Raw genomic sequence first — 25,395 nt, 5'->3', positions numbered from 1 at the left:
CAAAAATAAAGAGCAGTAGTAATAGGTGGAGAATGACACATTGTAGAAGATGTACAGTAAATGAACACTGCATACAACAGCAAAAAAAAAAAAAAAAGTGAAAGTAGGTTTAAAAATAATATTGAACTAAAATCCCAAATAACAGTAATATAAGTTGGGGGGAGCAGAGCAGGGTATATAGAATAAAGTGTTCCAGGGATCTCATGTAACCCAGGAGGAGAATAAAGCTTAAAGTAACTTTTGATGTTGATAAATTAGGTACACATGTTACAACTTCTAAGGTAACCACTAAAAGAATAGGAACAGTAGATGAAATTTCCAAACTAGAGAAAGTGAAATGTAAAAAAAAAGTTTAACCCAAAACAAGGTAAAAAAGAGAAAGAAAATGAAATGCAAAACAATTGAGATAAACAAAAAGCATAAATTAAAATCTATGTTTAAACCCAAATATAAAAAGATGGAAAAAGATATGTAAACATTAACCAAAAGAAAACCAGTGGAAATATATTAACATTAGACAAATTAGGCTTTAAGGTAAAAATCATTACTAAAGATAAATGGGCTTATTTCAGAATAATAAAATATTAAATTTACCAGGAATATATGAATACTTAAAATATGTATGTACCTAATAGCATAGCCTTAGAGATTTAAAACAAAGCATGACAGAGTGACAAGGAGAAACAAAGCATTGATATTAATGGAACATTTTAATACACTTCTTTCATTACATGATAGAATAAACAATGTATTCTCAACATAGCAGCCAAGGTGAGCAAAGCATTTTTCTCTACTAGGCAAAGCCCTCCAGTGATTTCCTGTCATTCTGAGAAAAAGCCAAAATCCTTACTATGTTTTTAAAGGCCCTTCATGACGTGGACTCCAATCCCCACCTCTGGCCTTATCTGCTACTACTGTGAAGTCTTGTCCATCCTGCTCTAGCCACACTGGCCATCATGCTGTTTCCTTGAATCTGCCAGACATGCTTCTCCCTCAGAGTCTTTGTACTGGCTTTTCCCTCTGTCTGGAATGCTCTTCCCACAGAATCTACATGGATAGTTTCCTCATTTCCTTTGGGTTTTTTTTTTTTTTTTTTTTTTTTTTTTGAGACAGAGTCTTGCTCTGTCGCCCAGGCTGGAGTACAGTGGTGCGATCTGGGCTCACTGCAACCTCCACCTCCCAGGTTCAAGTGATTCTTACACCTCAACCTTCTGCGTAGCTGGGACTACAGGTGTGCGCCACCATGCCCAGCTAAATTTTTGTATTCTTAGTAAAGATGGGGTTTCACCACATTGGCCAGGCTGGTCTCAAACTCCTGGCCTCAAGTGATCCACCCACCTCAGCCTCCCAAAGTGCCGGGATTACAGGCATGAACCTTCAAGTCTTTTCTCTAAAGTTACCTTTGTTCCCGGACCGAACTGAGGGTTGGGCTGTTTGTTCTCCTGGCCCAATAACGAGATGCAGATGAACTGGGAAAGAAGGGAGTTTATTTCTGTAACCGGGTACAGGGAGAAGGCTGGGAAGATATCACTGGACCAACTCAATATTACAAAGCTTTCCAGAGCTTATATACCTTCTAAGCTATATGTCTATGTGCAAGTGTGCATTCATCTAAAGACGTAAGTGATTAACTTCTAATATATAACTAAGGCCTGAGTCCTGAAGACCTTCCTCTGGAGCCTCAGTAAATTTACTTAATCTAGATGGGTTCAAGTGCCAGGTATGATTACCCTTATTTTGTCTCCTGCTAAATCATGGAGGTTTGGGGAGTTCCTTAGACCCCCAATAAAGCTTGTTTGTGGAGGTCTGGGGATTTTCTTCAGACCCCCCAGTAAAACTTATTTAATTCTAAGTGGGTCCTGTTGAGAATTCCTTCGTTATCTTGTCATGCTTCAAGGCCCAGGAAAGGCCTAGGCAAAACTCTTGGTGGGGTTTTGTTACATTCAAGCGTTTGTGTAAGGGCACTGGCTCTATTAGCTTTTAATATTTAACTTAACCACTCAGTCATTGCTGAAACAGTTGTCATGGAGGCCTGCCTGTTCAGCTGTTAGTGAGACCTGGCCTGCCACACCTTCTCACTGAAGTCTTTCTTAAACATGCACTTTAAAATTTCACCCTCTTATTTTGCTATATAATGTTCTCCTTCTCTGTTATATTTTCTTTTTCTTCTTACAATTATCACTGTTTAACTTACAGTATATTTTATTTGGTTATATTATTTATTGTCTGAATCTCCCAGCAGAAGGTAAGTTCTGGGAGGGCAGGGGATTTTTGTCTGTTTTATCCTCTGCTGTAACCCCAGCATCTAAAGCAGCGACTGGCACTGTGTATCCACTTAATATTTATTGAAGAAATGAAAGAAAGATAACATTAGTAAATATCTGCCAAATTTTGAACTCCTATAAAGTCATATTTTTTTAGATAAATAACACCAGAAATATTTATGTTTAACTCAAGTGAACGTGAAGAACTTGTGATTAGCTGAAAGCAGACTTCTTATTGCTGGTTAAGTGACCATATTATATTACCAGCTACTTGGTAGAGATGCATTCATTACAAAACAGATTGTTTTTTTAGAGGTGAGTTTGGGAGCTGAAAATAATAAGCATAAAGTGACAGCTTCAGCCATACCTCAACTATTTCTACAAAGGCTTGTTTAAATGTTTAGTGTTCCTTCCGCTATATTTAGCATGTGGTAGGATTTAGTACATCTTAACAACTTTTTGGGTTTTCCACATTTTCCAAATTTTCTACATAAATAGATATTATTTTTGAAACAGGAAAAATGTTTTGTTATGTTTTGTAAATTAAAAAATAAATGTCTGGGAGACCAGGCGTGGTGGCTCATGCCTATAATCCCAGCACTTTGGGAGGTCGAGGAGGGTGGATTACTTGAGGTCAGGAGTTTGAGACCGGCCTGGCCAACATGGTGAAACCCCGTCTCTAGTAAAAATACAAAAATTAGCCAAGCACGGTGGCGGGCACCTGTAATCCCAGCTACTCAGGAGGCTGAGGTAGGAGAATCTCTTGAACCCAGGAGGCAGACGTTGCAGTGAGCCAAGATTCCGCCATTGCACTCCAGCCTGGGCGACAGAGGGAGACTCAGTCACACACACACAAAATAATGAAATTTAAAAAAAATAAAAATAAAAAACGAATGTCTCGAATTGAAGAAGAAAGTCTTATGGTTATTTATGAGGCCAGGCACAGTGGCTTACACCTGTCATCCCAGCACTTTGGGAGGCCGAGGTGGGCGGATCACCTGAGGTCAGGAGTTTGAAACCAGCCTGACCAGCATGTTGAAACCCTGTCTCTAGTAAGAATACAAAATTAGCCGGGCGTGGTGGCGCATGCCTGTAATCCCAGCTACTCAGGAGGCTGAGGCAGGAGAATTGCTTGAACCTGGGAGGTGGAAGTTGCAGTGAGCTGAGATTGTGCCGTTGCACTCCAACCTGGGCAACAATAGCAAGACTTTGTCTCAAAAATTAATTAATTAAAATAAAATAAAATGATGAATAAGTGAATGAATGAATGAATCAACCAATCAATCAATAAACAAACAAACAAATCAAGTGTCTGGATTTTAAGCCCTTCAGGGTCAAGGTCTTACTGAGTTGATCTGTGATTTCCCATATTCTGTTTCCACATAGAGCCTTGGTTACAGTAGGCATTTAATAAATATTTGTTGAACTATATACACAACAATTACAATGTGTTTCTTTTCTTTTGTATGTTTATCAGGGATCTGTTTATATCTACACTTTTGGTAAGGAGCCAACCTTAAATAAAGTCCTAGATGCTTGTGATGGGAAATTTCAGGCAATTGACTTTATCACACCTGGAACCCAATACTTCATGGTAAAGAATATTTTACTGTGTCACAGTAGGAGTAAAGATACAATGATGTTGCAAGATTTAAATCCCTGTTTATATGTTATTGGGTAACTTTGAAAGTTCATGGGCAAAGCAATGCAAATAGGAGGCAGAGGCTGTCCTTGAAGACTGTGGTGGAGATGCCAGACACTTCCATCTTCAAATCTACCCCCCGGTTAGAATGATACCCTCATATTGTGACTTCAAAATATCATCTTCTGAAAACAGCCAACACAATTGAGATCTTAGGAGCCATCTTTTGGTTTTCACCACCCAAGCTCTGCAAGCCAGGCTTTAACACATTTTTAAAACACATTCATTGCTAATGAGTCATCAGCACTCAGTAAACTGTTAGTATTTATTTAGTATCTTTTTTTCCAGGTAATGCAGCAGCACCACCTGAGGTTGAAAATGAAATAGTTGCCATGTATAATACATTAATTCAGTCTAAGGAGTCAATAATAATATGTCAATATTGGCTCTTCAGTTGTAACAAATGTACCACACTAATGCAAGATGTTAATAGTAGGGTAGTAGGTGTGTGGAGGGGAAGGTGAAGGAGAACTCTGTACTTTCTGTTCAATTTTTCTGTAATCCTAAAACTGCTCTAAAAAAATAAGTTCTAGTAATTTAAAAAAGAACAATGTATAGTTTCCTATTTCTACATTTGTTCATTAGGCAATAGTTTTACTGATTTTTATAAGCAACTCCAATATGTTACTTGAAAAATCTTTATTTTACTTTTCTAATACTAATTAGTTATTATGTATTAAATTGCATTAAAGATAATAGTTAATATTTGTTCAGAAACAAAGCATTGGCATTGAAATGATAAAATAAGTATTTATAATCCACGTAAGTAAAATGAAATTTTATACTAAATCATCGACACACTGGAAAGGGATGTAGAACATGCTTCCATAGGAAAGTCTTATTTTCCATGTAGAGTTTTTGTTTTTCTTTTTTTACAGACACTTACACATTCAGGGGAAATTTGTATTTGGTGGCTGGAGGATTGTGCTTGTGTAAGCAAGATTTATCTGAATACCCTAGTAAGTATACTTGATAAATGGATTTTAAAAAAATATTGAATTCTAATCCAATCTACCTTTTCATATTCACATGTCAATAGTCTGTAGAAATACTTGTTACAGAAGCCTCACTGCATTTTTGCCTTCTAGATTTACAGTAATCCTTGTGTGTAAAGTATATGCCACAGCCCCAAGAGTGGAACCATAGCATACAATATTGGTTATAGAAAACAATAAGTTTTTCTGTGGTGGCAGTTGTTTTTGAAACCCCAGTAGTTTATATCTTACTCATGCCATAAGTTCATTGTGGATTGGCAGGGGTCCCTCTTGCACAGTCTCTCAGGGAGCCAGGCTGATGGGGGTTCCACCAAAGAATACTTCCTCTGTGCTGTGTGGCAGGAGAGGAAGAGAGTGCTGAAAGGTCTTTTGGAGGGAGAGGGGGTGCTGTTGAATCAGCAAGTAAGTGCTTTTTCTCAGAAATGAAATATCCCTTTGGCCATAATTGGTTAAATGGTCCCATTTAATGGAAATCAATTAGAAGTGAAGGAAAGTTGCCACTCTAACCAGCTTAAGCCAAAAATTAAAAAGTAAGTGTTATTGGCACAATCAACTATAAAGTACAGAACTTGTCTGGCCTCATGTGTGCCTCAATCCAGCAGTTTAAATGATATACCAAGGACCTTGTCTTTCTGTCTCCACACTATGCCTTTAGTTTCATCTTAGGCTTCATTGAGGTACACCCAGATACCACAGGTGCCAACCTCACATCGTACTGTCAGAGAGGGAAGAAAAATTCCTGCTGTAGGAGGAGGAAGAACAAAGATGCTTCTTCTTTCCAGAGATTCAGTAAATGTCTTGCAATATCTTAATAACATCTGTGAACTAATCATATGCACAGGGGATGAGAAATGCAATTAAGTGCATAATTAATGCACAAACTCAGCCCTGGAAATGGGAGTTAGATTCGTTCCACTCATCCCTGAAGATAGGGGAGGGATAGTTTCTCAGTGAATATTCAAGAGATTTTCCAGAAGGAGGGTGTATGGATGCTGAGTTGCAAACCACACTGCCCACAACACCTACCACAATGTGATACCATTATTTCTGCCATGTTCACAGTGCATTTTGCACAAAATAACATTTTAAAAGGACCAAGAAACAATGGTAATGCTTTCTTTTTAAAAAAAAATATTATTTGCTGCATTACACAGTTCTAGTTGAGAAATGGATCTTGGTATTAGGTAGGGAAGTTTCAGTCCTTCCCTTTTATAAAACTAAAATCATAATTATAAAAGACTAAGCATCATATTTTACATAAGATGCCAAAGATACATAATTCAATGTGATAAATAAAACTCTCCCACAAAAGTAAAGATAAAAATTCTTACTGAGAAAACTTGGAATATGAAAAGACTCCATAGTCTACGTGACAAAGGGTTATATGTATTCATTTCTATTAGAAATAGTAAACTAGGAGAGATCTTACAAGTGCATTTAATCACATGTCCTTTCACACATTAGAGACACAGAAACGTTTAACAACCCACCCAGGGGCCCATATAATGAGGATATACCTTGTTCCTCTTGGACAAGGAGGGATACAGGTACCATTACCCTATAGAGAATTGATCCAGACACAGTAATGCTGATGCCAGGTCTCTCTGCCTGCATCCGGGACTGTGTTGCCTTCCTTCAGGCAGTGGTCCTGGGGGATCCCAGTCCAGCAGCACAGTGTCAAGATACCTGGACACTAGCAGCATCCGCTGATGGTACCTGCAAGGGTACATAAGACTCCTCTGGCCCTTGCTGTACATTTTCAGACTAGCACACTATCGCCCTGGAATGAAGGAGAATTTCAGCTGATTATTTTTATTTTGGGAACACATACACATACACACTTCCCACGGAGGTTTTCAATTTTACAAAAAGCCCACTCAATTGGGAGACTGTGTGCATTCTAATAAGGCAGGACACCTGGGTGCTTCATCTGAAGTTTGTCACCACATATGGGATCCTTGGGCAAGCTGCTGGACTTCCTTGGCCTGTGTTTTCTATTTTGCAAAATGATCTCTTATGTTCTTTTTCAGTCCTAAGTTCCATGATTTTATTCAAAACAATCTACAAAGTGTTTATAGAGAAAGAATACTGATTTCTCTAGTATTATGAAAGTCAATTTATTCTCTTAGACATCATATTCTGTATAAATCATTGTGAGATAAATGGGAATCTGTTACGCATTTCTTTGGTGACTGAATACATCTTCCGGTGATACAGTTATTTTCTTAAGTCTTCTTTAGTCATACCAGCATCTCAGGATCTATAAAAATGTTTTAAAAAGCCAGGTGTGGTGGTTTGAACCTGTAATCCCAGCGACTCGGCAGGCTGACACAGTAGGATCACTTGAGCCCAGTAGTTCAAGACAGAGGAAGACCCCCTTGCTAATAAATAAATAAAAATTTAAAAATGTTTAAAAGATGCTAAGAATTTTCTTTAAATTTCTTATTTTTCACTATTATTTGTCTAATTGTTTCACAATCACTTAAATAGATTATTGGCATAATCATTTCATCATCATTTAGGGATAAAAATGAAGCCATGATTTAAATTTCAAGAAATCTCTCTATAATTTTTATTACTCTAATTTTAGGATAAAAGAATAAGATGTACAGATTCCTGTGCCGTCTTATGCAGTTGATCAGCTCAGGAACGTTGAGGCTATAATTTGAAAGACCCCACCACACAACACTTGCCACTTTTCTCATCCTGCAGGCTTTTCAAGTACACTGTATAATAGCATTCTTACGTGTAGGAGAGCAGGCACAATAGAGATACGCATCTGGGGTTTATTTTAAACAGGCAACGGTTCTGGCTTGCTGTCCATCCTCCCTCTCTGCAGCCGTGGGCACAGAGGGTGGCTCTGTCTACTTCATCAGCGTATATGATAAGGAATCCCCTCAGGTCGTGCACAAGACCTTTCTCTCGGAATCGTCCGTGCAGCACGTTGTGTAAGTCCCTTCTGCTTCCAGGAGCGGCTCCGTGTCACACCCGTCTGTTGAAAATTCTAGTGAAGCCATCCTTTCTTTTAATTTTAAGTTTTACATGTTTCATGTGTTTTGAATGTTAATATATTCACACAGTTCAACACTCAAAAGGTACAGAGGGCTGTGTAGTAAAGTACCCCCCATACCCAGGTCTGTCCTTTCAGGCAGCCTGGTACCAATTTCTCATGTCTCTCCTGAGATGTTTTATCCATGAACAAGCAAAACATAATAAGCACTTCTTTTTACTTGTATCAATGGCCATCATGTGTGTATAGTGTGCCAGGCATTTCTGCTGTATTAACTCCATGAGGTAAACACTCTTGTTGTCTCTATTTGACAGGTGAGGAAGATAAGGCACAAGGATTTTAAATAACTTGCTCAATAGTACACAGATAGTGAATGGCAAATATTGGGATTTGAACCCAGGTAGTTGGGCTCCAGAGTCACTGCCTTTGCTCTTAAAAGGAGAAAACTATGTACAATGCCTCATTTCTTTTTTCACTTAATCGTATATCTTGGAGAATGTTTTATATCCACACATAAAGACCAGCCTGATTATTTGTATAGCCACATAGTATTCCATTATATGAATATACTATCATTTTTTAAAAACAGTATATTAATGAACATTTAGAGTATTTCAAAACTTTTGAAGCAATACTTTTAATATGATAATATAGAGACATTAAATTTGGACTTGTAGGTGCTATCATTATTACTGTTTCTTTTTAATTTATTATATTATTAGGTATTAATAAGAACAGACATTTGTATTCTGCTTTACAGCTTGAGATCACTGTAGCTTGTGGAATGTGATCCTCAAAACACCAGTCAGAAAGGTGTTATTCTTATCCCTATTAGACAAATTAGGGAATTCAGGGTGAGAGAGGTGAAGAAAAGCATTGTCCAAGATTACACATTACACAGCTAGCACACTGAGGAGCTGGCCCTGCCACTGTGGACTGCCCAGCTCCACCACCCTAGCGCAGTGGGGAAGGATGGATAACCTCCTTCCATTTACCCCCTGCCTTTCTGCACTGTCATTTTTTTGTGCCTTTCCTTTCTCAGATCCTCTTATTCTAATTTGCATCTTCCCACTTTTTCTAATTTGATAAAGTTGTAGACATGTTTCACTACATTCTTCCTCCCACTGCCAGGTACCAGACACAGGGTAATGAAATGTCACACCCACCACTAATTTGAGAATTTCTTATTTGCACTTGAAACATCAAGAAAGCTCTACCGACATGTTTCATTCACTTATGATGAACAAACTGCCCATCTTTACTGAATCTTCCTGACTGTATTTATTAAAGTGGCAATTTGGAAATAGCATTGGCCTAAAGTACAATGATTATATCCACATGTAATCACTCCACTTTTATAAGGTCAGAGAATATTAAAAATTGCAAACCGTAAAAATGACTGGCTTTAAACATATCTCTGTGGCCATTCAATAAACTTGTTCACCATCTAGCAGGTGAAACAATTGGGATTTGATCATCAGATTTCTTCTTTTCTAGTTATGATCAGCAAGGAATATTTCTGTTAGTTGGAACATCAGAAGGAAAAGTCTTTATTATCAATGCCAACTCCTCAAGCTCATTTCAGATTATTGGATTCACAGGTACAACATAGAATGCTGATTAATTTAAAATATTGATTATTTCAAAGAATTTAAGGTTATGAAAATGGAATTTTCATATTGAATATTGAAACAATTATTTGTGGCATATTTTCTGAAAGAGAAACCTTTAAATAACTAAAGTTACTTAGGAGAATTCTCACATTATATTTTGATTTATTTGGAATATTAGAGTTATCTGCTTGGTACATAGTTGATGCTAAATAAATTTTCTTGAATCAATTATTAAATACATTAATGAAATGGCTGAACATTTCTAATATTAACATACAGAGAAGTTGGGTTGATTTCTCTTGAAAATATTTTTTAATATTTTATCTCTAATAAAGAATTTTCTCTTTATTTTCTCTCTGGCTTTACATGCCAACTGTATATGTGTTTCCCCCCCACACACAATTTTTTTTTAATTCTCCTTAAAAAAATTTTTTTTTGCTCCTCACACTTTGCCAAGTCCCACTCCTAAATTTTTAAATTTGTTTATCATTGACTTATAAAAATTAGTGAGTGCCTACAAGGTGCAAAATGCCAAACCTAGGCCTCGTAGGGGGATGAAAATATTAAGGAGACAATTTAGTAGAGGAGGAAAATGCAGAATGGTGTGTAGGCTCAGATACTGTGTAGGCTCAGATACAGCAGCAATTCATTCTGCCAAGTGTGAGGAGAGGAGTGGAGGTGAAGGTGGGCACTGGTCAGGGGGTGCGGAGGATTGGAGGAGAGTTTTCCAAGGGCTTAAAGTAGTGGGTTTGAAGGATTTTCATAGGTGTGGGATAGGACATATTAGTATTCCTACTCGAAATAATAACCCAAACAAAGGTACTTGGAATGGTAAAAAAAAGTCTGGTATAACAGGTAAATGGAAGAGTTTACTAGAAGATGACTATGGCAATGAAGTCTGAAAGAGGAAGGACCTTGAATATCATTCCAAAGAGTCTGGAATTGTTCTGTGGTTAATGAGCCATCATCAGTGGTTTCAAGATGGAGCTGGCATGATTTGACTTGGTTTTTAGAGACTGACTCTGATACCAGTGTGAAGGATGGAGTAGAAAGGCAAAAGAATGAAATTAAAAAGATGAGATTGGAAGCTATAATACTAGCCAAGGCAAGAGATGATCATAGTCATAATCATAGCAACAGCCAACACTTATTGAGGAATGCCTGACTATGTGGTAGCCAGTATTCTAAGCCCTCAGCATGTCTCCACCCATTGAATTCTTAGACAACTTTCATGAAATTGATACTACTATTATCCCTTCACATGAGGCAATTGAGGCACAGCGAGGCTAAGTACTTGTTCAAGGCCATGCATCTAGTTAGTGGCAGAGCCCAATTAAGGAAGTCCAGTTTCAGGGCGTGTGCTCTTATCCACAATGCACAAACTCATGCTGCAGTTACAGAAAGAGAAAAGATGGCACAACCATGAGTGATGGAATTGGTAGGACTTGGTATTTGATGCGAAAGGAAGGGATAAGTGATGACTCCAAAATTTCTAGCCTGAATGGTGGAAGTTTGCAATGCCATTAGTTGAAGAAGAAAGTTCTAGAGGTTGAGGAATAGGTTGAGCTGTTGAGTTCCATAGGTTTAAAGCCAATAAACTCTTCATTTGGGCATATTTAGCATAAGTTTGGAAATCGGGATATGTAGTTCAGGCTTAATGATAGAAGTCTGATCTTGAAATCATGGTAGCTGATGAGATGGCTCAACAGAGTAGAAGTAAACCTGGATGCTTAACGGGGCAAAAGAGGTAACTAAATATGCAAATTAGGTGGCACTGAGTGTGGTACAGCCTGTGGCTGACCTCAGAGTGGATGTATATCCTGCCTAAATATTCCATTTCATTTATTTTATTTTATTTTCTAGAGTCTTGCTCTGTCACACAGGCTGGAGTGCAGTGGTGCAATCATAGCTCACCTTAGCCTTGAATTCCTAGGCTCAGGCAATACTGCTGCTTCAGCCTCCTGAGTAGCTGGGACTACAGGTTTATGCCCCAAAGCCTGGCTTGTTTTCTGTTTGTTTTTGTTTACTTTTTTTTTTTTTTTTTTTGAGATGGAGTCTCGCTCTGTCGCCCAGGCTGGAGTGCAGTGGCGTGATCTTGGCTCACTGCAAGCTCTGCCTCCTGGGTTCACGCCATTCTCCCGCCTCAGCCTCCTGAGTAGCTGGGACTACAGGCACCCGCCACCACACCAGGCTAATTTTTTGTATTTGTTAGTAGAGACGGGGTTTCACCGTGTTAGCCAGGATGGTCTCCATCTCCTGACCTCATGATCCGCCCGCCTTGGCCTCCCAAAGTGCTGGGATTACAGGCGTGAGCCACCACGCCTGGCCTTTGTTTGTTTGTTTGTTTTGTTTTGTTTTGTTTTGTTTTGTTTTGTTTTTTAGTAGAGAAAATGTCTATGTTGCTCAGGCTGGTCTTGATCTCCTGGAGTCAAGCAATCCTCCCACCTCAGCCTCCCAAAGTATTGGGATTACAGACATGAGCCGCTGTTCCCTGCCCCACTTTTAATGTATCTGTTTGGCCAGAGGGTGGGATGGAAGAAGCTGGGAATAGAACCCTGGTCCACATTTTATATTGAAGCTGTGGACAGAGGAAGATGAGGCAGTGAAGAAAACTGAGGCTAGGCCAGAGTAATAAGAGAACTGGGAGTCATCCTCTCCAGAAACAGCCTAAAGAAGGAAGGCGGATGAAAGTACAGGCTGACACAGAAGTGTGGGTAGGGAGAGGGCTGAGATAGGCTCTCATATATTTGCCAGTCAGCAGGTGATCCCTGAGAGAGCTACTTCTTTGGAATGAAGAAGGTTAGGGAGGGAATAGAGGTATGAAAATTAAGTCAGAAAGTGCCAAACCTATTTTAGGAAGTTTGCAGTGGAGAAAAGAGAGTCAGATGTTAACTGTTGTGGGACAGCAGAGTTGGAGGAAGGTTCTTATTTGAAGACAGGGGAGTCATGAGGGCTGAATAAAAGGAACCATAAGGGACACAAGAAGCTAAAAAGAGGTGATTGATAATGTATGGTCTAATAGGAGATTGGAGGAATGGGCTCAAAAATCACAGACAGGGAGGGGTTACATTTTGTTCCTACATCAATGTCAGGAAATGAAGGGAGAAAATGGAAACAGACAGGGGGAAAGTGTGAGTCTCAGGGTAAGAAAGTTGAGATTGAGTTTATGTAGATGTCCTTGGTCTTCCTTGTTAAGGAAGAGGGAAGGTCATCTGCTGACCGCCTGGGGAAGGGCCTGAGAAAGTGGGCACCTGCAGCACAGTCCCATGAAGAATGGAAGAGTGAATCTGGAACAAATCCAAGGTGGGCTCCAGGCCTGGCACACCTTGCAGAGGTTAGATCAGCTGGCTTTCTAGTGGAGCAAGCTCATAAAGTCACGTTTCCACCACACCCACAGTCCTTGACCACAGATGCAAAGAAGGCCGATGCCTAAGTTTACCCAATTTTAGGATTAGGTAACCTGGCTGGAGTGGACTTGTGGGGACCAGCTCATGCAGATGCTGGTTTGGAGGGATAGGGGGTGGAGATGGTGCATTCTGGGGCCACCCTGGCTGGGAAAGAAACCCAGACAGACTGGGCTGGTTTAAATCTGCCAGTCTAGACATCTAATCAGGAGAATCCCTCATCCATTCATCAAAAATGTCCCTGTAACTTATGTTTAAAGGTCACTTTAAATGTCCAGCAAATAATTTGATTCTAAAGATATAGTGAAGGCAAGTCCATGGATGATATCTTAATTGGAAAGGTAAAAGATTATTTAAACTTACCAGTGACCACTTGTGGTATTGATTTCTGTTTGCTTTCAGAGGTGGCCAAAGACATTTTACAGATATCCACAGTGTCTCTTTTAGAAACAGACATAGTGGAAGTGATGGTGCTTTCCTCGCTTCCAGAAGCAGAGAGAAGCAGGTTGGAGATGTTCACACTGCCTACATTACTGCCGCAAGGTAAGGAAAACATAAGCAGCCAGTTCTGCTCCTGAGCCCAGATACATCGTTGTTATTGTTTTTTGGGTTTGTTTTGTTTTTCCCTTGGCATGTGAAGAAGTAAAATGGCTACCTTTTGTCTATCTTTACAAAGTAAAACCAACATGCTAAACAGTTTGAAGTGTGGACTTTTCCTCTGGGCTTCCTGACTCATGAGTCTGCTTTATTACCATAGGAAAAGAGATAGGATCAACGGACACATCAAATTGATTTGTTATTTTTGTGATGTCTCTTGTTTTGTAGCTTTGAATAGACAAGGTTAAATTCAGATAGATTACAGTGTAGTTCCCTTCACTGACAAAATTATAAAGACAGTTTTCTGGATAAAAAGGTATGAGAAAATAGATACTCTTTCCTTGTTTTAATGACAAATATATCAGGTTAGCAGTTTTGCAAATATATAATTATAGAGCAGAAGAGAGCTGACAACCTCCAAGTACTTTCATGTTTTTATAAGAATCTCTGTACTACCATGGGTTTCTTTTAATATGTCTCTAAGTTAATTGATTAAAAATTAATCAAGGCATTACAGAAATGTTTTACCCACTATCAGTCATTTAATACTCAAGTATTTCTAGGGAGACAAGTGTTTTTAAATCATTTTTATCACTTACTAGCTTCCACAATATTAGTTGAGCATTTAAATTTTATTTTGCTTTTCATAATTGTTCATAATTTTAAAAAAACAAAATGAATTTATGGTGCAAGTGATTTCTCTTCTTTTTCCAAATCTAATAGTTTCCACAACCTTTGCTGATGAAAGAGGAAGGCTGAAAGATGAAATCATTCATAAGTACCTGTATGAGTTGGAGCACGCTCTGTCCTCTGCAGTCTTGGGCTTTCAAAGTAACCAAATATATGGCTTCTGTAGTCAAGTGCCATACATCTGTAGCTACCTTCTTCCTGAAGAAGTATGTCAACACTTAAGTGTGCTCTCATTTATCTTAGCAATCAAGATTGATACATTATACTGATTAGATGTGATCCTCATGACCACTTTAACAGAATAGTTCAGTTAACAAATGCCTTGATTATATTAATATAATTCCCTTGAGCTAGATATATAGTGTTATTTGTTAATCCATCATACAATATATTTGAGCAACCTGATACTTGTGCCACATACATCATCTTTGTCAGATAAACATGCAGATGACACAATATTAGTTTAGTGCCTTAAAAAACAACCTAGCATTAGGAAATCTATTCTACATATGCCAAGGGCTACAAGGTAGATGATTTGATTTGCAGTGGAACTTTGCATCTAAGCCATAACCAAAATTACAAAAAGTAATTAAACTGTGTTTCTGGCATTTTTTCATTACACTTTCTTCAGACTTCTCATGCATTGTGTCACCTCCTGCTGCACATAATGGCCCAGTACCCTCCTGCTTGCTGCCCCTTGACCTGTCACTTTCCCTTGATGTCTGTCTACCCACTTTGATAAGGTCTACCTTCCTTCCTCTAAATTCTTCAGTCAAAGCTCTTCTTTGACAGAGTAGCCAGGACTAGACACAGAGAAGGAATAAATGATTAGTGGCAAGAGAGATTCAAGAAAAGTTTCATGAAGGAAGCAATATTTGATCTGGACTTTGAAAAGTAAGTCAGATTTAGACATGGAGAGATATTGCATACAATTTTGGTGGGCAGCGCTCATATAGGGAGGTAGGGCAGGACTGGTGGGGATGGAGTAGAGAAGGGCATTCCAGACAAAAGGAAGGACACGTGCAGAGGCTTGGAGGTAGGAATGCATGAAACATACGGGGAATATTGACTACATTATTTTGACTTAAGCATGAAGATATGTGAAAATGATTAGTAAAAGCAAAGATTATCAGTGTAGGCTAGGATTTTTAATGGCAAGTAAATAAAGAAGACTTTACTTAGTTGGCAGAAACAAACTTTTATTTGCAAAAGTGGGAAACATGATGCAAACGCAGGTGTCCACTTTATCCTATATCCGTTTATTTACAATGACAATGTTTGCACTTTATCCCAGATCAGTTTATTTACAATGACAATATACAACAGTCATGTACATCTGCAAACCCAAAGGTGCTGTTTACCTGATCTTTTCTATAATGTGGTTATTTTCTTTGATTGGCAGGAACATACCGGTATCTACATTCTTAAACCATACAAAAAAGTACAAAGCAGACAGTATGGACCTGGAATGCTCTATCTGTCTTCACATGGATTGTGGCTCATAACAATAGCTAAATGTGGAATTCTGTGTATCCGAGATGTTTATACTTTGGTAAGCTGTTTTCTTAAAAAAAAATATTTTGGGTGTATATATTGATCTCGTATAGGAAACATTTTATATGTATATAAAAATTTGCTAATATATGCATAAAAACTCTGAAAAGATATTGAAGGTACTAATTACCTTGCTTGCCATTGGAAGTATTAGGTCATGGGAACAGGAAGGAGATTTCACAGTACTCTTTTATAATTTTTGAATTTTGAACCATTTGAATGTATTGCCTATTTAAAAACCTAAATGAGAAAAGGCATCATGGTTGAGAACCAGTATGACTCAGAAATCTCAGTTTTTAAATTGTTGCCCTATATACCAAATTGATGATGCATTTTGTTTAAGTTCTAATCAAACTGGCTTAGTTAGCATCCTTCAGAGCATGTTATCTTCCATTCTTCACAGTGCTCGTCACCCTCTCTCATTATACTCAGCTACCTCACACATAAATAGAACCTTCCTGACTCTTGAAGCCATCGGAACTCACCATCTCTGCTTGCTGAAGGCCCCTTCCCTAGCTTTATAGACTTCTGCAATCCATTCACTTCTCTGTGTCTGATTTCCTATTATAAATTGGTGATAATAATCCCTGTCCTTCCATACTACACAAAGGTAGTGGAAGAACAAATTAGTATTGGTGAATGTGGTTTGAACTGGGGATTTTAAATACTATGTATTGCCAATTGCCTACTTCCATACCAATTAAAATGCTGTTAGCAAATAGAAAATGATTTATCCACAAAAAAGGGGCATATAACCCCATTAGAAAAGCCGTGTGGTAGAATTGCATTTGTAATTTTTCTGCTTTATTTCTTAACTATTGAGGAAACATTTGCTCGGTGTCGGAGTCATTCTCACCAGGGTCATGGGATTCAGTCAATGAGAATTTCAATGGATGGACAAAACATTCTGGTGAATGGGAGAGATGATGGCACCCTTGTCTACCTAAAGTGGAAGTACGTACAGTATTCAGTAAGTAACCCCATGTAGTATAGTGTTTTAAAATAGAGATTTTATTATTATTTAAGTACAGCAAGGCCAACATGCTGGGAGACCACTGCCAGTGCAAAGAAAGTTTGTTATACTCACAGATCCCCAGAGAAGCGTACACTGCATGCTCAGGTACCACATGGGGCAGACCTGGGGTGGGTCAGGAGGCTGAGAGAGGGAGGAAAACGTGGATGAGATCCTCTAGTATGGTTTTCACAGGGAGGATTGGGCAGGTTTAGGATTGGCTAGTTTGAATATTGTCAGTAGGTTCTGAGGCATAGGAGCTGGCTGTAGTTGTCTCATACTTGGCGCTGGGGTGATTAGGGTGGGGAAATGGTGGCCCCGATTGTGAAAGCCCACTAGAGGAGGTGGTTGGGGGTATGGTCTCTGGATTGATTGGTTTGCTTTTGAAAAGCGTGCTCCAGAGCAAATTGTTTACTATCTTCAGAGACTGGCTAGCCTCCAGAAGTCAGCAAGGCCCCAGATATCAGAGCATCAAAATACAAAAAAAAAAAAAAAGACATAGTTAATATTTATCTGAGAGTGATCAGTCCTATCTCTAATAACATAAGAAATGTGGACAATTCTGACCCTCAGATAACTTTAAAAACTCCTGTTTATCCCTGACATATACATGTATGTATATATATACACACACTTTCCTAATTAGATTTTGCTTAGATTATATCAAAGACAGTTTCAGTCCCCAAACAAGGAGGGGATCCGTTTTAGGGAGGTACTATTATCATCCTTGCTTCCAAGTTAAACTATAAACGAAATTCCTCCCATGGTTAGGAGGAATGAACAGGAACATCCAGCCTGTGAGACTAGAAACAAGATGGAGTCAGCCATGCTAGACTTCTTTCACTGCCGTAATCTTTGCAAAGGTGGTTTCAATCATGCAATTCATTTTAGAAAAAATCATATTTTGTGATACCTCCTGTGATCAAAGCAGTAATAAAATATGGCCCTTCTCTGCAACATTGTGAAAATGTTAAATGTTGTGGAGATTTTGTATCATAACAATTTTGCTAGCCACTTACCTCAAAAACTCATTTGAGGATTGCATCATCATGCCCATTTTATACCTGGGATTCTGAATAGAATATTAGCTTTTATCTCACTATATAAGTCCTAACATATTGTTTATAACCAGCGAACAAATACTATCTCAGGCAACAACAAACAAGTGCTGGAGCCTTATTTATGCAGCTCAAAAAGAAGGACGTTTTGATCCATTGGTAATCACCCAAACTTCTGACTCAAAACAAAGCTGGGTTTAAAACGATGGTCTAGGACTTTTGACTTTGTGACTTTGGCAAATGACAACCCCTCTAAATCATCTGTTACAATGTTACTTAAGGTAGGGGGGTCTGTAGCATCTGTGAGCTTGTTAGAAATGCATATTCTTGGATCCCATCTGGACTTTCTGAGTCAGAATGTCTGCAAGTGGGGCCCAGGAATCAGTTTTTAAACCCTCCCAGTGATGCTGATGCGTCCAAAGTTTGCAATGCCCTGGTGAATTAAGTGGAAGTAATAATACCACTCTCAATGCAGGGTGGGGTGATGAGGGGGCCACATGTGATTATGTGTGTGAAGTAGCACACTGCCTGGTGCATTCCGAGAGCTCAGCCAGTGCACTGGCTCTTCTGTGCAATGACCAGGGCAGGTACAGAGGGCATGTTGAGTAAGGGTATGAGGACAGTGTGAGGAGAGGGTACCCTAGAAAGGTCAAGAAGCTTGTTGTGGCCTGGAACCCATGAAAGGGTCTCCTGTAAGAAGCAGAGTCCTTTAGCCATGCATGGTGGTGTACCCCTGTAGTCCCAGCTACTCTAGAGGCTGAGGTGAAAGGATCATTTGAGCCCAGGAGTTCGAGGCTGCAGTAAGCTGTGATTACATCACTGTACTCCAGCTTAGGTGACAGAGCAAGACCCTTTCTCTTTAAAAAATAAAAATTAAAAAAAAAAAAAGAAATTCTGAAAAAGAAGTAGGCACTGAAGAAGTTTCCACAAGGCACTGTGAAGAATTGTCCACATATTTCCTTGGTTAGTTACCTATAAACGGAAATGGTTAGTTACCTGAAAATAATACAGCTAAATGTGATTTTTTAAATTATGATTTTTGTAGCCTCTGTGTTTTCTTTTTTATTAATATAGGCAATTTGGAGGACACCTAGCCAGTGAAATTCTGGACTATTACCAGAAACTATTAATTTCCCTGAGCAGCGCCATGGACAAGGAGAATCATTATTTAAGCACAACACCAAAAGTTTCCGTAGATTTGGGATCCGATTCTGAACACACAGTTGAGTTCCTATATGGCTAGCTTGCTTGCTTACATTTCTTTCTTTGTAAATCAGAAGTTTTCGGTTTGTGGTTTTCTTTAAGCAGATATTTAGTAATATTTCTCTTTATCCAGGTATCCCATGATTTTCAAAAAGGGAATAAGCTACGTCTGAGAGAAAATATTCAGCCTTTCTCAAAGCAATTGCAAATAGTACATTTCAGATCTCATTTAAACCATAGTACAAGATCCAGGCTTGCCTGGAAAAAAAAATCTTCTACCCACACTTGTGCTTGGTCAAAATGGTCTCTCTATACTTTCATATTACAGATATTATTTAGGAAGTGTCTAGCTAAAGAACAGTATTCACTCATTCAATTAACAAATATTTATAGAGTGCCTACAGAGTGCTAGGCTGTGGGGGATATAGCCATGAACAAAAAAGAAAAATTTCTGCTTCCATGGAGTTTACATCCTAATTGGGGGTTGGAGATGGGCAGGGAGAAACAGATAAACAAGCAAATGCAGAAGAAACAATGAGATAGTAACAAGTTCTATTCAGTGAATAAAAATAGGTTGATGTGATAGTATTGAGCTGGATAGCCTCTCCAAGCAGACATTTAAGCTGAGATCTGAATTAAAAGAGAACACCACCATGCAAAGGCAATGGGAGGGTAGCAAGAGTATTCAGGGCAAAAGGGGAAAGAGCTTGGCGTGTGGTATGTTAGGACCTAAAAAAGACCTGTGCAGTTGAAGCGAGCAAGGGAGAAAGTGGTGGGAGGTAAGGTCTTCAAAGTGGGAGGAGACCAGGTAACGAAGGGCTTTGTAAACTAGATAAAGCGTTTGAATTTTATTTTACATGTAATGAGAACTGAGTCAGGTGTTCTGAACACAGGATTAACAAGGTATAGTTGACATTATTGAAATGACTATTTGATGCTCTGAGGAGAATGTTTCCTGTAGGTGATAAGAAGGATAAGAAGCAGGGACATTGCTCAGGAGGCTAAGGCAGAGGTTCAGGTAGCAATAATGGAGGTAGAGGAGTCTTGTGCCAAGGAGAGAAGTGGTGGATTCCAGGTGGGTTTCAGAGGTAGGGTTGATAGAACTCACTGATGAATTGGACATAGAGAGAGAGGAAAAGAAAGGGCCCAAGAACTCCTAGATTGTTTTACTTGAACATTTATGTAGAAGATGGTGTCATTCATGGAGATGGGGCAGACTCTGGGGGAAGGGGGCAGCTATGAAGAGAAAGAAGGGAATTCAAAATCAGTTTTACCCACACTAAGCTCGAGAAGCCTGTTAGACATCCACGTGAAGATGCCAGTTCAGCCGTTGGATAGATGAACCTTGGGTTCTGGGGAGAGGTCGAGACTGGATATGTTGATTTGAGTCAAGGGCATGCAGATGGGATTTAAAGCCATAACACTAGGTAAGGACATCATGGAAGCATGAATGGCAAGAAGCAGAAGAGGACCAGGACAGAGCAACTTCTGGAGAGCCAGGAGAAGAGTTCAGGGATGCAGAGGACCCTGAGGAGGGGTAGCCAGTGAGGTTACAGGAGAACCAGGAGAACGAGGCATCTAAAACTCTTTCAAGACATTTTCCTGCAAAGGGGAGCATAGAAACAGGGTGGTGGGCCAGCGGGGACGGTGGTTGGCACACACCTGTAATCCCAGCACTTTGGGAGGCCGAGGTGGGCATATCACGAGGTCAGGAGATCAAGACCATCCTGGCTAACATGGTGAAACCCTGTCTCTACTAAAAATACAAAAGATTAGCCAGGTGTGGTGGCACGCACCTGTAGTCCCAGCTACTCCGGAGGCTGAGGCAGAATGGCATGAACCCAGGAGGCGGAGGTTGCAGTGAGCCAAGATCATACCACTGCACTCCAGCCTGGGTGACAGAGCAAGACTCCGTCTCAAAAAAAAAAAAAGAAATAAAAAGAAATAGGGGTGGTGTCTGAAGAAGAATGTGATGGTCAAGTGAGAGTAGTTTTCCTAAGACAGGAGATAGTAGAGCATGTTTGGATGCTGTTGGGAAAGATCCTGTAAAAGGGAGAAATTGATGATACAGAAGGAGATGGCATAGAAAAAAATTTTTGTTAAGTATTAAGACTTCAAAAAGAAGAATAAAGATCCTAAGCATAGATGGTGGCACAGGCCCTGATGGGCAGGAACATTTGGGTCACAGTAACAAAGAAGGCAAAGAGTGGTGACAGTGCGACTGGTCTGATCATCTCTGCTTCCTCAGTGGAAGCTGTGGCTAATATAAGGGCAGACTGGTGGGACTTACCTGAATAAAATGTTACATCTTGGGCAGACAAAATGTTTGAGATTATTTTCAAAAATGCAACAAATGCAAAGGAATTCAAAGCAGTTACATGTGGTAGGGTGGGAGGGGAAAAACTTGATGAATTTTAACTTTAAGACATGTCTGTCTTTTTCTACCATGTATCAGAAACAGAAGGCAAGCACTGACTTATCACAAGATGAATTAGTTCTAACCGATGTTAAGAAGGAAATTCCTTGGATACAACAAAAAAGCCAAGAGGTATTTGTGAAACATGGGGTAGGTTTGAAATAGTGCTCTGTAGATGCACCAAATAGATTAGTTTCCTATGGAAACCTACTGGAAAGTTAGAAGATGGAATGAGACACCACTTGGCAGAGCATTACAACATACAGGTGTAACTTTTCTGAAAGCAAATAAACACCCTAAACACACAGCCCAGTCATTTAGATCAAGTTATATGAGCTTTAAGAACTGTACGTAGGCTGACATGCAACCCAACAATGGTGTCCAGGTAAGCCACAGCAAAGGATGAACTGCAGTACTCCACCGTGGAGTGAGTTTTAGGGGATGCTTGTCTTCCTCTGTCCTGTGGACCAGGAACAGGGGAAGGGATGCTGTGGCTGCAGCTGTTCAGGAAGGTGACCGACTGATTACAGCTCGTGTCTGGATTTAGCCTATTGATCTAGTCTCAAGTTCCCAATAAAAGTGCATACTGGTTTTCCTTAATCAACTGTTCACTAATTTTTCACTGCTTCATTATTTTCTTTCCATTGGCCATATAATTGATATCAGTTTCATGTTGCTTTAATGTCACTTACATAGTAGCAGTTAGATTTAAGCAAGGTACTGCAGTGGTATTACTTCATGTACACTTTATATTAGTCTTTACAAATTTTAGTTTCTGTTTCTAGAGAATTGCTCTTTCTCTCTCTCTCTCTCTCTGTCTGATATTTCTCTTGCTTTGTTAAGTGATACACTTGTTCTGTTTCAGGCCATCAAAAAGGAGGTTAATCTGTTTTCCAAGAAAAGGAAAGAGATAAAACAAGGAATCAAATCACTTTCCAAAACTGTAGGTGTTGTAATTTCATATTCTAATACCTTTGGCCCTCATTCTAAAATTACTTTTTGAACTTAATTTTGTTCTACCCTGAGGCACTATACCTCCCTTTTCTCTGCTTGTAAGCTCAGTTTTCTGAGGTTCTTTAACAAGATAAAATTTATCCAATTCACACTCCATATCAACAGTGGTTTTCCCCATCTTCCCCCAAATTACCATCTTATTTGTCTTTATAATACTGATTTTTATCAAAGTTATGCATTTATATTTTTACAGATTAAATAATACTGAGTTGTGTAGTTAAAAATAATATTTTTTAAGCAGCAACTGCCCTACTTCTCTTGACTGATTCCTGTACTCCTGAGGTAACTGTTTTCTCTTCTTTCTACTTTTTTATTTGGGCTGTTTACCTCTGTCTAAATAGTCTTCTTAATACTGTTGTTATTTCTTGATATTTCTGTTTTGATGCTAACTATGGGTGTCCTGGTATGGAACATGAGTAGTTATGCTTGTTACTGCTCCCCATCCCCACTATAGCACACATATAAATCCATGTTTGGAATACACACTATGATAGTTATTTGAATATTCTTCAATGCTGAGCCACATGGTATATTATTACATTTCTGCTTTTACAACTTGATTTTTCTTAGAATTAATAGTTGCCTTTGTTTTGGGTAAGCCTTTCTATGACCTATTCAAACTCAAAATGCTAACAAATTCTTCTCAATACAATCAAATACCTGAAGTGATCAATCTGTGAGTGCATTTTTTGGGCAACCTCCCTTCTAGAGCTTTCCATCCTCCAGCTCCAGTCAAAGCACCTTGCTCTTGCTCTGTAGACCAGGTGTATGGCTGCCGTCCTAGAGATCTGCCTTCTAAGTCAGAGCTCCTGTTTCCTGAGTCCCACGTGATTTTCTTTGTTTTCTTGGTGCGTATTCTTCAGTAGCTTCCTACGCAGGACTGCTGTGTTGTGCCATGCTTGGGAACATCCTTTATAAAAGCTGTGCTTCTGGGGTGCCATCCAAGTGGAATCCACTGTGAATGATGCCCTGCTGCTAGACCTGTCAGATGCTTTGGCTCTGTTCTTGAGAAAGGGTACATGGGAGGTACATTTTGTGAGATGTGGTTTTTCTTAAAATGTGATTATCCTACATTCATAACCATTTGATGGTTGGCCTTCAGAATGTTGAAGGCTTGCTCCATTGTCTCCTGGCTTCCAGTGTTTCCTTTAGAGAATCCAGTGCCTGACTCCCAATTCTTTGTAGGTAACCAGATTTTTATCTTTGGAGACTTACAGGATCCTCTCTTTATCCATAGTGTTTGGAAATTTACAGTTATGCACCTTGATATGTTCGATGAGTATTCTAGGTTTGCTGGTGCAAACCAAGACTCTCTTCCCTTTTCCACTCTTCTTTGAGCCCCAAGAGGCTGGCCTTTATGGACAGTAGCAATGCACTCTCTTGCCTTCTGGCTTTCTCTTGGGTTTAGGCAATAAGTGGCATCAGCAGGAGAACCCCATTGTTGCTATTCATGAAGGCCAGCCTGTTGGGGCTCAGATTGCAGGGCAGAAGACTAAGACCAGGGTCCTCATTCTCCCAGTTTCCTCCCTGTAGGGTTATGAGTTGGCAATGACCGCCATCCTTCTCCTACATTTATGGGTCTCTCCAGGTTCATTAACCACTCCCAGCCTTTGCCCTTCAGACCTAGGAGCAGAGATGGCTTCCTGCAGTTGGTAGCCTAATGCTTTATCATGTGTTGCTGGCTCTCCTTACTCTGCCAAATCTTTTTTTTAAAGTTTCTCTCTTCAGTTTTCCCATTTGAATGTGTTACTTTTTCCTACCAGGACCCCTAGGTGTTTTCTTTTTTCATGTGCTAGACTTCGATGGGCATTTTAATAGGAAACCTTTGTCTCTCGGTTTTAGAAAAAGTTCTTAAATTATTTCCTTGGCCTTTGTTTTTATTTTCCTGATTACTAATAAGGCTGAGCACCTTTTCATAACTCTAAACACTATTTGTATTTCTTCTCTTGTGAATTTCCTGTTTATATTCTTTGCCTATTTCCTTATTGGATAATTGGTCATTTTCTTGTTGATTATAGGAGTTCTTTATTTTTATTTTTTATTTATATGTATTTATGATAATTAGAGTTAGCTAGCCTATGGTAACAAACTCAAAAAAACATAGTGGCACAGTGATGAGAAGGTTATTTCATTCCCGTGTAACCATCCTGGGTGGGTATTTAGCTCAGCAGCTGCTCTGTTCCATGCAGTCATTCAGAGACCCAGGCTGTTGGAGACCCTGTTATCTTCAACTCAGGGCTTCGAAGATTGCCTTGCTTGATCTCATTTGAGTCAGTTGGAAAGGAGAAGAGCGTGGAAGTGTGAATGGGACATATCTAAAGGTAGCCCTTATTATTAGGTGGAACTTCGTGCAATTGCTGTTTTATGTGGCTCAACCTACAAATATTTTCTAGAAAAGTATATGGCTCATCCTACTATAAATACTTTCTTTTAACTTTTATAATGTGCCAAATTTTAAATAATTTTATTATAAAGCAGAATTTTAAAACTATGGCATGATCCAAGTTATTGATCATTTTCTTTATAACTTTTGGGTTTTACATCTGATTTTAAATGACCTTTCAAAGTCACACATATTTTCTTCTAATGCTCTTTGATTTCACCTATAATTTATTTTTGTGAATGGTATGACATATAGTTCTAATTTTATTTTTTCAAAGAAATAGCCCATTTCCCCAGCCTGTTTTATTTAATATACTGTCCTTTCTCTGCTGATTTGCAATGTCTCCTCTATCAATCCCTGGATATAGGATTGTTGCTGGACTCTGTTCTAAGATTGAATATTGATTTTTCTTGAGCCAATACCAAGCTATTTTAATTACTATAACTTTATAATAGTTCTTGTACCTTGAGAATAATTCTC

At 39.1% G+C, this 25,395-nt stretch overlaps 1 protein-coding gene across 5 annotated transcripts in view; it reads left to right on the top strand.

Moving 5' to 3' along the window:
- The window catches only part of CFAP43 (cilia and flagella associated protein 43), a 102,227-nt gene that overhangs the window by 30,563 nt on the left and 46,269 nt on the right, over positions 1-25,395 (top strand). For 4 of the 5 annotated variants that reach the window (XM_031015140.3, XM_055352896.2, XM_055352898.2 and 1 more), the window contains exons 9-19: positions 3,742-3,858; positions 4,845-4,925; positions 7,761-7,909; positions 9,469-9,572; positions 13,391-13,531; positions 14,309-14,481; positions 15,678-15,827; positions 16,653-16,783; positions 18,974-19,121; positions 21,558-21,650; positions 22,384-22,461. In XM_031015140.3, the coding sequence (XP_030871000.3) occupies positions 3,742-3,858; positions 4,845-4,925; positions 7,761-7,909; positions 9,469-9,572; positions 13,391-13,531; positions 14,309-14,481; positions 15,678-15,827; positions 16,653-16,783; positions 18,974-19,121; positions 21,558-21,650; positions 22,384-22,461 (1,365 nt within the window). The remainder of the gene's footprint in view (positions 1-3,741; positions 3,859-4,844; positions 4,926-7,760; positions 7,910-9,468; positions 9,573-13,390; positions 13,532-14,308; positions 14,482-15,677; positions 15,828-16,652; positions 16,784-18,973; positions 19,122-21,557; positions 21,651-22,383; positions 22,462-25,395) is intronic. The other variant, XM_055352897.2, reaches the window with a different exon arrangement.

The sequence above is a fragment of the Gorilla gorilla genome, chromosome 8 (genome assembly GCF_029281585.2).
Source record: "Gorilla gorilla gorilla isolate KB3781 chromosome 8, NHGRI_mGorGor1-v2.1_pri, whole genome shotgun sequence".
In the NCBI taxonomy this organism is placed as follows: Eukaryota; Metazoa; Chordata; class Mammalia; order Primates; family Hominidae; genus Gorilla; species Gorilla gorilla.
The sequence above is the reverse complement of the archived record's forward strand: the minus strand, read 5'-3'. Positions and strand labels throughout refer to the sequence as shown.